This window comes from Stegodyphus dumicola, chromosome 4, assembly GCF_044657685.1.
Source record: "Stegodyphus dumicola isolate Sdum_Otavi_A_Nest chromosome 4, ASM4465768v1".
In the NCBI taxonomy this organism is placed as follows: Eukaryota; Metazoa; Arthropoda; class Arachnida; order Araneae; family Eresidae; genus Stegodyphus; species Stegodyphus dumicola.
Window position 1 is genome coordinate 247314949 of NC_140771.1, and position 12317 is coordinate 247327265.

The 12317-nt window shown below is 34.9% G+C and overlaps 2 protein-coding genes and 1 long non-coding RNA gene across 3 annotated transcripts in view; 1 reads left to right on the forward strand and 2 right to left on the reverse strand.

Annotated features, from left to right (window-relative positions):
- LOC146997851 (uncharacterized) overlaps positions 1–12317 on the reverse strand; it is a 95762-nt gene that overhangs the window by 18097 nt on the left and 65348 nt on the right. The gene's annotated exons all lie outside the window — the stretch shown is intronic.
- On the reverse strand, positions 884–4037 carry LOC146997852 (uncharacterized). Its single transcript, XM_085814225.1, has 3 exons — positions 3892–4037; positions 3588–3786; positions 884–1768 (listed from the first exon to the last, which is right to left on the reverse strand). Exons 1-3 carry the CDS (start codon positions 4035–4037, stop codon positions 884–886), a joined length of 1230 nt encoding a protein of 409 aa, XP_085670351.1.
- GckIII (Germinal centre kinase III) overlaps positions 7964–12317 on the forward strand; it is a 228210-nt gene continuing 223856 nt past the window's right edge. The window contains exons 1-2 of the mRNA XM_085816187.1: positions 7964–8192; positions 9598–9722. Coding sequence (XP_085672313.1) covers positions 9708–9722 — 15 coding nt within the window. The 5' untranslated portion in view covers positions 7964–8192; positions 9598–9707. The remainder of the gene's footprint in view (positions 8193–9597; positions 9723–12317) is intronic.

The following is a 12317-nucleotide window of genomic DNA, read 5'->3' on the forward strand; positions in this document are numbered from 1 at the left end:
TATGTTAAACATTGCACATAAATAAAGTTACATTACTCCTCGACATCACGCACAACCTCGTTTTCCCTTTTACACAACGATCAGTATTCGCTCGAAAAACATTAAAGAATTCCACAAACTCGGTTCCTTGTGCTCATTTATCTATTTTCACTTAAAGAAAAATCAGAGAATTGCTCAAACTCGGCATTGCGCACCACATTGGCTTTGCCCATGTGCACATCGATCTATTTTCACTTAAAAAAACATCCCAGAATTGCACAAACTCGGCATCGCGCACAAACTCGGCATTGCGCACCACATTGGCTTTTCCCATGTGCACATCGATCTATTTTCACTTAAAAAAACATCCCAGAGTTGCACAAACTCGGCATTGCGCACCACATTGGATTTGCCCATGTGCACATCGACCTATTTTCATTTAAAAAAACATCCCAGAATTGCACAAACTCGGCATTGCGCACCACATTGGCTTTGCCCATGTGCACATCGATCTATTTTCACTTAAAAAAACATCCCAGAGTTGCACAAACTCTGCATTGCGCACCACATTGGCTTTGCCCATGTGCACATCAATCTATTTTCACTTAAAAAACATCCCAGAATTGCACAAACTCGGCATTGCGCACCACATTGGCTTTGCCCATGTGAAAATCGATCTATTTTACTTAAAAAAATCAGACATCAAATAAATTCTCCATTGCTCATATACTCAGAAATTTGCTTTCACTTAAAGAAATCAGAGAAGTTTGCAAAAAATGTGTCCAGAAAAATGATACAAAAGAAAAATAAAGCTGCCAGAATAAAGCAACTACCAAACATCCAAACTGCCATATTAAGAAAAGCACCCAATATTTTACTTAATAATAATAAATGAAACTTTCCTTCAGTCCTCTTTTGCAGAATATATGGCTGTGATCTCACTGAGAAGTATACGCATCAGTTGGCTGGCGTCGGATTTCTTGTGCTTCCTTCTCCAAATATATTCCGCAAGATAGGAATCAAACTGTCCTTTTGCCTTACTAGAGCCACGGAAACTTCTTTTGATTGTCGCCCAAGTTCCTTCAATACTATTGGTATGCGCACCTGTTTCTGGATCTTTAAAACTCAAGCTATGATTGACTTTCAGGTGCGCATACCCTTCGAACTCGAGACAGTCGTACGCTTTCCAACAATCGGATATAATAATCGATCCTGGTAGAACATTCTCTTTAATGATTTCTAGCAATGTTTCGGCACCTCTGTTTTCTACAACTCTAAAGACGCATTTATCTGTTCCTCTCTCAACCAAACCAAAAAACCATTTTCCTTCGACTCTTTTCCCTCTATGATACTTTTGCTTGCCAAACTTGCTTTCGTCGATTTCGACAATGACACCTTCCCCACCCAACTTAACATTCTCCTTCAAACATAACTCCATGCATACTTCTCTACAAAAACTTTTCCAATCTGTCACCGTATTTTTAGCAATACGTAATTCCGTTCGTATAAAATCATTCCCGCACTTACCCAACCACATATAGGTAACTTGCAAAACATCACACATGCTCAATTTACTCTTCGCAAACCAGGAGTTCTTTCGAATTGATTTTGAAATTCGATGCCTACATTCGCCTCCAGTAACTCTGCACATCCACTCAAAACCGTCTATACGGTTTTTTCGCTCTACTAGTTTCATATTTGTTCCACAAATCGGGCACTTATACGATATTGCAATCAAACCTTTCTCCATACACCACTCAATAACACATTTTTTATCTCTTCGCTCCAACTGATAAAAGAAATCCAGATTCAAATACTAATCCATTCTGCAGTAAGCACCGAATTAAACACACTCATGAATAATCAAAACATTCTTTAAGCAAAAGAATTCTTTTCTGTATTTTCAGAAGTTACAGTTATAATTTTTAATTCATGCATTCAATATTTTCAATCGTTTGCTAATGATCGTTTTCAATCGTTTGGTATCTTAATAATACATTTGTGAGAGATAATTCGTTGCGTTAAATGCTAACAATACCACACAACACACAAAAGTAGATTTACAATTTAAAAAATCTCGCACAGAACATTATAAACCTACCATTTCAACTCAGTTAAAATATAATATAAGTTTTCTTTAAATACGAAGCTATAGCATGCTTGTTTTGAAGAAGAGGCGTAACCAATATTACGTCATAAAAAGGCGTGTCAAAGCATAAGAGAAGTAAACACAGCATCGACTGATGCAGCCTATTCTGCGATTTAGCCGAAATATTTTTAAAAACAAAAAATATGATTTTAAAAAAATGCATAAACATATATATTTGATTTAAACTTTTTTAATTACCAAAAGCACTAGAAAATGAGGTATGTTTTGAAAAGTGAGATAATGTAATATATTTGGATGTACTACAGTAATAAGTAAATTTCAGCAAAATGGTTAAAAATATTTTTTAAAACGCACAATATGATTTTAAAAGGCACAATGAATATAACAATTTTGAATTGAAGATTATCAAAAAACACTAGAAAATAAGATAGCAAAGGGTTTAAAACTGTGAGAGCGGAATACCTGGATGCAGTAACTGCTGTAAATACAAAAATGCAACAGAATGGTAAAAAATATTTTTAAAACTCAAATTACAGCCAAAGCGCATTCGACATAAGAATTTTGAATGAAAGGTTATTAAAAACACTAGGAAATAAGGCAGCATGTCTTTAAAACTACGAGAACGTAATATCTGGATGCTGTAACAGCAAAAAGCAACAAAAATATTTGTAAAATCGCATTATATGAATTCAATAAGCACATTCGATATAAAAATTTAAATTAAAGATAATTTAAACACTAGAAAGTAAGATAGCATGCTTTCAACTATATGAGAATTTAACATATGTGAATACAGCTATGTAAATAATAGAACTGTAGAATTTTATATTATATTAATAATCTAAATACAATTTCAAAATAATATTTTTTTTTAAGAAATTGACATTTGAATGAAGTAATATTTCATTTAATTAAAACAAATAAAACTTTGATAAGCTGCGCAAAACGTTATAAAAGTATCAAATTTTTTAACTTTATGGAAATTTTAGGCATTTAATTCCTTCTATTTTTTTTTTTTTTTTTAATAAAGACCACTTAAAATATGTAACGAAAAATTAAGCATACAAAAATTGACTCCCAGAAACAGTTTTGAAAATAATGCAGCAAAAATAAACATTTTAAGCTGAACTTAGGTTGGAATTTTAAGAAGGTCAACAAATGATTAAATATTATAATTGTAATGTAAGAAAATTAGTTGTTCAACTTTTGTCCACTTAAACGGTTTCGCCGATCATTCAGTATTAATCCAGCTTTAGAGAACACCCTTTCGCATGGCACTGAAGAAGCCACAAGGCCTAATTTTTTCCGTGATAATTCATACAAATTAGGAAATACATTTTTATTCTTTTCCCACCACTCCAGTGGATCAGATTTCCTGGAAAGAATGGGCTCTTGTAGGTATCTTTTCACTTCTGCCGCAGCTTTGTCGATCGCCGCGTCTGCTGCGGGAGCTGATGAAGTTCGAGTCTTTAACTTTACTCTCAAACTCGAACCAAACCGATGATTCGTCTATCTCTTCATCATCCTCTTCCACATCCTCAACAAGATTATGGGTAGTTTGTGCAACTACCGATAACTCACAGATAATATCACTTTCAATTTTTTTAGCGACATCACATTTGAGCCCCAGTTTTTTTATTCGGGGGTCAAGGAAAGCGGCTTGAGCAATGTCTTCTCTTGAATCGATAGTTGTAAATCTATTACCCAATTCACGTTGTAGTACTAGTACCACATTTTGTACTTATTCATTAACACTTTTACTAAGCAGATTTTCACAGATTTTTTGAAGTCCGCCGATTAACACAGGCGCCATAGATGCTGACAAGTATTTTTCCGAACTCAAATCGCAAGTCACCTTTTCAAAAGGTTTCAAAACGTCACAAAGATGTTGGACACTTTCCCATTCTGGCACATCAAGAGCCTCTGGGGGGTCGTTCATCAAACCCATTGTAAAACGAATAGCGTCTTTCAGTTCAAGGAAACGTTTTACCATATAAAACGTGCTGTTCCAACGAGTCTTCACACCTAAGATGACTTTTAAGTCTTTTCTCTCCTCGCTAGAGCACAGATATTTTCGCAAATTTTTTGCAGCGATATTACTTCTCCTGTAAACTATCACAATATCCCTAATTTTCGTTAGAAGGTCGTTAACCTCGTTTAGAGAATTTGAGACAGCCAAATTGAGAGAGTGCATCCTAAGTGTTTTAACTTTAGTTCACTGTCGACAGCGTTAATCATATTTTTGGCATTGTCAGTCACTATTAAAGACACTTTTTCCATCGGAAAATATGGTTGGCAAATGTGTATGATATTTTCTGCAACATTTTTGGCTGAATGACGTTCATCAAAAATTGAGCAGTCAATCAGTACCGTTTTCCTTTGCATGTGTTCGTCAATAAAATGGCCTGTCACGGCCATGTAACTTTCAGCCTTTTGGTTGCTCCAACAGTCTACAGTCAAACAGATATTTTGTACAGCACTAAGAACGTTTTTTAAACTATTCTTTTTTACTTCATAAGCAGCAGGAAGCAAGGATTTAGAAACCGTTATCCGTGAAGGTAAATAATAGGTTGGGTTAAAAGCCTTTGAGTATTCTTGGAATCCCTCATTTTCTACGATACTTATTGGTTGTAAATCCTTATATACCATTTTGATCAGTGCGAGATCGATTACTTTTTTTTATGTACATCCATCGTATTTCTCTGGACAAACTGCATTATGCTGGACTGGGATTTTTGTGAAAACACACCAACAATATCACAAGCACTGTTGTCTACCGTAAGTTGTGTAGTCTGCTGGGATGTGCATGGTTGCCCACCATCTGCAGGGCTAGTGACGACAGAACGGGCTGGAGCGGCATCAATATCATCAACATCTTGATTCGGCAAAGCGCGTTTCTCGTGCAGATTTACACAAGGATGCTTCCTTTGCAAATGTTTTTTTAAAATTTCCTGTTGAACCACCTTTGATAGATAAAAGGTCTTTACAAATGTCATACATAACTTTTTCGTCTTCATTAGTATAGGAAAAGTGCTGCCAAACCAAGCTGAATTTCCTTTTTTTACTAGACATTTTGTAATTCGATTTTTTCCCCTGAGGCGTAAGAAACTGATAGAGACTAAGCAATTCTATAACGTACCGATACTCACCAGTACGAGAAAAGAATGAATCTTATGGGAAAAGTGACGAAGTTGGGAGATGGTCATCAGCATCGTCAGATAAGCATAAAAAATTCTATTAACGACTTCCGCTGTTCACTCCAGCTGCAAATTCTAAAATCAGCACTACGCTGTGAAAAGGGTAAGTACAATATTTCGTAATGATTCTATTAATCAGGCATGAAAGAGCAAAAAATGAAAAGGAAAAAAAGGGAGGGACATGTATGTTTACATAAACATGTCCGGATAATTTCCGGTGTTCCATTCGATAGTTTTCCCCTCAAATAAGCTCCAAAAGGAGTAAAAAAAAAAAAAAAAAAAAAAAAAAGAAGATTTGGACTGCCAGGTCAAAGTTCACCTCTCTTCCTATCGGAGGAGCGTCGTTACGTCCTGGCAGGTAAAGCAGGCGTTGACAATCCTGCGTTAGACACGTGACCTGGGTTTAGTTTTTGGCGAGATGAAAATCTGTTTTTAGAAGGGGGAAGAATTATCATAAGTGGGTCTTTCATTAGAAATCTTTGTTCTTTCATTAGAAAAGTTTAAAATTGCGTCTGTATTTTATGTTGATTGGCTTAGTGATCCACTAGATGCTGTGACATTTTCTGAAGTAGGTACAGCGGGATAAAAAAAGGATCATATTTATTTAAAAAGGATCATATGATTTACGTTGCCCTATTAAGCAAGCAAACGAAAAATATTTTTCATTATTTATGCTAAAAATATGTTGAGGAAAAGGAAGTAATCTACTTGGTAGTTGATTCCATTCACCAATCCAACAACAGCAACTTACCAAATCAATCATTTCAGATCCACTCAGTTTTTCTCCTACAAACGATGAAAAATTAAAACATGCACAATTCGGATTGCAAATCATCTAGCGCTCCCCTCCCTTTCCCTCCTGACTATACCGACTCCAATCACAAGCGAGCAATGCCGGCTAGAGTGACTCCAACTGCTACTATTCCCCCCCCACACACAACGAACGGCCTTTCAAAAAATTTCCACTATTTCACACTCGTCCTCCCGCGCACACAAAGGCTGTGACATTATACTACCTCAAACTATAGTCTCCTATAGTATAAACTATAGTCCAAACTATAGTCTAAATTATACTACCTCAAACTATAGTCTCCGTGACGAACGGAACGGAAGTTTTCCCCTTTCACGTTTGCCATTCCATGCCCTATTTCAAGGTCATTCATGGACACAAGGAGCGCATATCGCAAATACAACCAGATACTACTGTCCTGAACCCTCATCGATCCTCCAGTAACGAATACCGAAATACCGAGAAGAGACGCATATTTTCGTTACAAAGTAGCGAATACCGAAAAGTATCCGTTTCGGTACAGAAGTAACGGGTACTTGGATGTACCGATTTTCAGTACCCGTTACAACTAAGTACCCGTCACAAAATACCCGGTTCGGTAGTACCGACTCATCACTACCCGAGGGTCACCACTCCTTCGTCTTGGCGCTACTTGTACGGCCTGAGCAATTCACCTCGAAATTTGACTGTCATTTAAATGATCCCGCCAGTATTACGCGAGCTGCCCGTCACCGAGGACATTACCCAGCACAGCCCCTACCAAGCTACTCGTGGCTTCGACTCTAGGACTTACGACAATCCCCCCCCGGATCTGACTGTAACGTCCTCGAGAAGTCGGGGAGGGAGGCTCGCCTTCCTTCCCTATGCTGCGCGCCACTAAGTGGCGTGGAAGCACAGAAAAACTTTGAATTGAATTGAAACCCCGTGGCCATGACTGGCTAGATCAGTATCCTAGTGGCTTCCCCGGGTTATCGGCATTTGAGTATACACTATGGAGTTTGTGGTGTATTCAAAAGTATTGCATTCAAGTTAATTTGGCCAATACATTAGCTCAGGAAATAGGTTATGTAAAATGTTTAAAAGAATGCAGTTTTACTTCGAGGCAGGTATGCGAGATAGAAAAGAATCAATTTGGTTTCAGATTTGTTGTAGCCACCAACGACTGAGAGATAATATCGTTGTAACACTGGTAGGTCGACGCGATTTCAAATCTCGGCGAACTGCCTGGTTGCATGGGAGTTTTATTAGTGTTTTTTCTAATGATAGCATAGCTCGACGAAGTATAAGTGAATGCTTTTAGAAGCGATCGAAGAACACGATATGATTTATATTTTTGCAAGTATATGCTGTATTTCTTGAATAGTATTAGGATATATGGTATTAAGTTAGAAAAGAGTTTTCAGGTCATCATATTCCAAACTTTGGAAGTTTTGTTTTGCTTTTTGAGACATCAAGATCCGATGTTGTAGTCAGCTAAATCATTCTGATAACCGATTCTGGTTTGTTTGGTAGAAGAGTTGGTGTAGTCTCAATAAATTTAAACCTGCTGTTATGGCAGACTTTCAGCAAAATTGGTGGAACGATTTTGTTTTGCCAACAGAGAGTTTATCAAAAATTCAAAATAAAGATCAATGCTAGAGATCATGAAGTTCAACACACAGGTAAGGCAGCTACTGTAAATTTAAATTGATTCAACATATGAAATCAAAAGACCAAAACATAAAAGTAAAATAAATCCTAAACATAAAAACATTTTTGAATAATGTTAAATTTCAAGTGTAAATACTTCCTTATTAAAAAATAAAATATAAACAAAATTAATTTGTATCTGTCTTGGTATTGCGTTTATTTTCCGCGTGGCGTCAGCACAGACGAGAAGGGCATCATCATCAGCAACATATCATGGCGATCTGTTTTGGGAAATGCGACGACTGCTTGGTTTTGTGGTATTTGTTTTGACAGTATAGTTACTGAATGCTGCAGGTGTCGATATGTTAGTGTTGTGCGTGTTCTAAAGTTCTCGCCAATTTGTATACACAGCTTTCTGTTGGATATGGATAAACCCGGTGAAATCAGGATCAGTTTAATGATTTTGTAGCTATATTTAAAATACCTGGTAAGAGTTTTTGCAAAATATAATCATTTGTTTCTTGCTTTCTCAATACTACGTCAAGTGTAGAAAAATCCGTTTAATTTGTATAGGAATATTTTTTTTGGTAATTAAAAATGATATTAGAAAAAAAATTACAGTATTAATTATATGAAGATATAGTCATGCCGGTAATTCAACTCGGTTAAGGAATATAATTGTACTTAAGAAACGTATGTCATTTCATATTATCTCAAAGACATTGGTCATCCCAGCTTTCACAACGTAAATAAATGTAATCTGTGGTTAACGATGTTTTGGACACTCGTAAAAATATCAGTATGCATTTAGACTTGAACCGGTTCCAAAATTTATAATACAGTGTGAAATTTGATATGAGAATTCTTTATTTCAGCGGTGACCACACATTCCTTTTTTTCTCGTGTTAGCATATGTCTATTTTCTTAAGTCGTATATAATCGTTTGGCAGAGTTTGAAATTAAAGTGAATCGAAGACTAGTAGTGTTGTTGAGGTTTTAAAGTAAATGTTCAGATACCTTATAGTAGTTTTATAACTGTTTGTAAGGATAAATTTCTGATTTTGGTAATAGGAATTTCATACTGTGTACTTGTTTTTTTAGTCTTATACTTCTAAATGCATTTATGTAAGAAATGAAATTGACTGGTAGTTTTGGCATTTTATGTTTTAATTTGCAGTAGTTTGTGCTTTGAAAAAAGTGTTTTTCTGTTTTCCTTCTTATTTATAAAATGTAAGGTTGAATTTCTGTGTACTTATTTGACTGCAGTCCATTTCAGATCAAGGTAAACTACTTTTGTAATATTGATAGTATGTGTGACTTTTATAATGCATTTAGTCCTTGTGCATGGTTACATATTGTTGGCATTTGATTGTGTCACATTATGCCTTACAGAAACTATTTTAGAACATACTGTGTAGTTTCATTATGTGGAAAAAGTTTTACGTACAAATTATCTTTATGTGGAAAATTGATTGATATATATGTTTATAAATAGAATATTTACAAGGTATTAACTATTTTCTAAAAGTAAAATAAAGGATAGGACAAAAAGAATAAAGTGTAGTGTGAAATATTAAGATAAATTGTTTTGAAATTGATAGAGTTATATTTATAACAGCTTTATTTTATGACTAAATGATTATTTTACAGAATAAGAAGGAAGAAAAGAAAAAACTCCGAAATTATTAATGGAATTTTAATGTCCTTGAGATACATTGTTAATATGCATGTATTGTGAAGAAACTATAAATGTAATTGTCAGTTTTTATGTGTATCATGTATACAAATGTAAGTGTGCAAGACATTTATCATGCATTGTAATTGTTTAAAAGTAATCTGTGTATAACTTTTTAATATACATTATCCTACTATACAAATATTTATATTTACAGGGTGCTTATTCAAACATTTTCATGTTTTGAATATCGAAACTTATATGGTTTGGTACAGAGTCTTCTTGTTTCACTAAATGTGTGTGTGAACTGTTGGTAACGCCGTAAACATGGCGTTCAATGAGGTATGTTTTTTTACATGTATAATTATTTTATATATTAATTTTATTTGAATGAAGGGTATAAGTGTAATATTATGATGTTACTCTATATAGAATATTAGCTGTGATGATTATGATGCCAATATGTCTGATGTATAGATTGTCTTATAATTTTTCCTGAAATGTGAATTGAAAAAAAATTCCATATGCTTGTTGAATGATTTTTTAAAAGCTTGACTAACTGATTAAACAATATACTGCGTATATTTTTAAAAATTAGTAGAAAAAGGTACATTTCTTGTGAAGGTATTTTCTACTTAATACAGGTTTATTTTTTGCTAGTGTATAGACACATAAAACCTGATTGGGATTTTTACAAAAAGAAAATTCATTCTTAAAAAGATTGATTATGTTATTTTAATTTTCTGTTCTATATCATATTTGTTTAGCAAGCCTAATTCATTATTATTCAGAATTAAATTTATGTACGTTTTTAACATGCTTTTAAAATTCACTTTCATATAAATCACTAAATTAAAGGCATGATGGTATTTGACCTTGTGTAATTTAGAGGAATTAAATCTCTTAATGCCTTGGTTTGAAGAAATTTTATTATTATTGTTGCATTTTAAATTGAAGAGGTGTGGTTTCAGTTCTGTTTGGGACAATAAGTCATGTCGCTATTGCATTTAATATCTAAAGATGCTATTTAAATCAGAACGTTTTTTAGATTTTTTTCAGCAGAAAAATGTAGAGTTTAGAGATTTATCTAATCAAGTGTAGAATATTAACTTTATGAGATATACTTGTTTCTTAAAATTAGTTATAAAATAGTCCCAAATTTCAAAAGAAGTATAATATTAATTAAATTTTTTTTTAAACTGTTCTTTTGTATGGTATTTTTATTAAAATGTATATTAGTCATGATTCTGATAATTATATGTAATATAAAGTCATTTAAATTACCTGAATATGAATAAATTGATCCATAGCATATCTAAAGGGAGCAGTCTGTCCCAAGCAGCACACAGCAATATTTTTTATGTAAAATGTAATCTTATAGTGGTTAGTCATACAGCTCATCATAGCAGAAAGAAAACCGGAATTTGTGTGCATTATTAGCAGTGCCTACTATCTCCCGAATGGGAGGGATGCTTTTGTGGATGACTGAAGTTCTTCACGAAGGGCTGAAAAACTGAGAACTTGCTCATATTCATGTTACAGAAGGAATACTAGCTTGTAATCATGTTACATGTAGGGTTAACCATGGAAACGTTCTTGTAAGCAACCTGTTCTTTGGAATTTGATCGCAGGTTGAATTGACAGTATTCATCTTTCTTATCTATCATGTTGTAATATTCCAATCTAAAATTTACAGCTAAATGTAAACTGGTAAGTGAATAATTGCTTTAGTTCAGAAAACAGATACTCAAAAAGGGTTAATTACCCTTTATTGCTTAAAGTAAAGTTTACAGTCGGTCCTCTCTCAGGACGTACAGAAATGCCTCTACTGGGGCTTGAGCTCAAGAATACTAAGAAGTAAAACTAAACTAAAAAGATATAGCTGAAGCTATCAAAATTCTACAGGAGTTGGCCCCTTAACGCTAACTAAATGGCAAAGCTATCAAGGGCCTGAAATATGGCCGAGCGTAGAAATAGCTTAAAAAGAGTGTACCCAAAAGGCGAATGCACGCTGGTCAGAATCTTTGACTCTCTAACGAAGTTAGTAGAACTTCGACTTTAAATACTTAGCTCTTTCGCATCGAAGTCGCCCAAAACGCCCGACCATTCAGACATTGGCAGGTCACCTGAATCATTTCCTACCTAGTGCTTCCCCCCATCATGTTTCTACATTGCTCATTGCTTTCAGGAGTTGTTAAATGACATGCAAATTATTCTTTTGAAGCGACTAAAAGTAGTTGTTTTACTTTAATGCATCTTCTTTTCCTTTGTTTACTGTCAACGTTTAGCTATTGATGATAGAAGTTGCAATTCTGTCCCAAGGGAAACTTCACACAGTGTGAAAGCGTCAGAGAAAGAAATTGTTCTTTACTTAAGTAGGATGTTGTTAGCATTGTAGTATTCTACACTGCTGGCCACTGTAAATGCAACACCCTGAAGGAAGCATGCAAATAACATGAAATTTACAACATGCATTAGCGGAGGGGAGATATGCAAAGGATTAGAATTTCAACGCAGACGCACATCACGCGTGCCTGTGGCACCACTTTAAAGCGCTATTTAAGGTTTGGAGTTTTCTATGATTTCAAGTTCGGCAATTGTGTTTTTCTTCTGGTTTTTTTCAAAAACACGATCAATTATGTGTCGTAGTAAACAGCGATCATCGTTTGATCAAGTATCCGAGTTTGATACAGGAAGGATAGTGGCGTACCGAGAGTGTGGATTATCTTTCAGGGAAATCGGTAGTCATGTTGGATGAAACCAAACAACTGTGATGCGGATATGTGACCGTTGGATGCAGAAGGGTACGACATATTTGATGGCATTCAGCGCAGTGCACCACTTCATGTGATGACAGGAACATTGTGCGCATGGCAGTGACGGATCGCTCAGTCACATCACGAACCATAGCACAGCACATTCAGTCTGCACCGCATC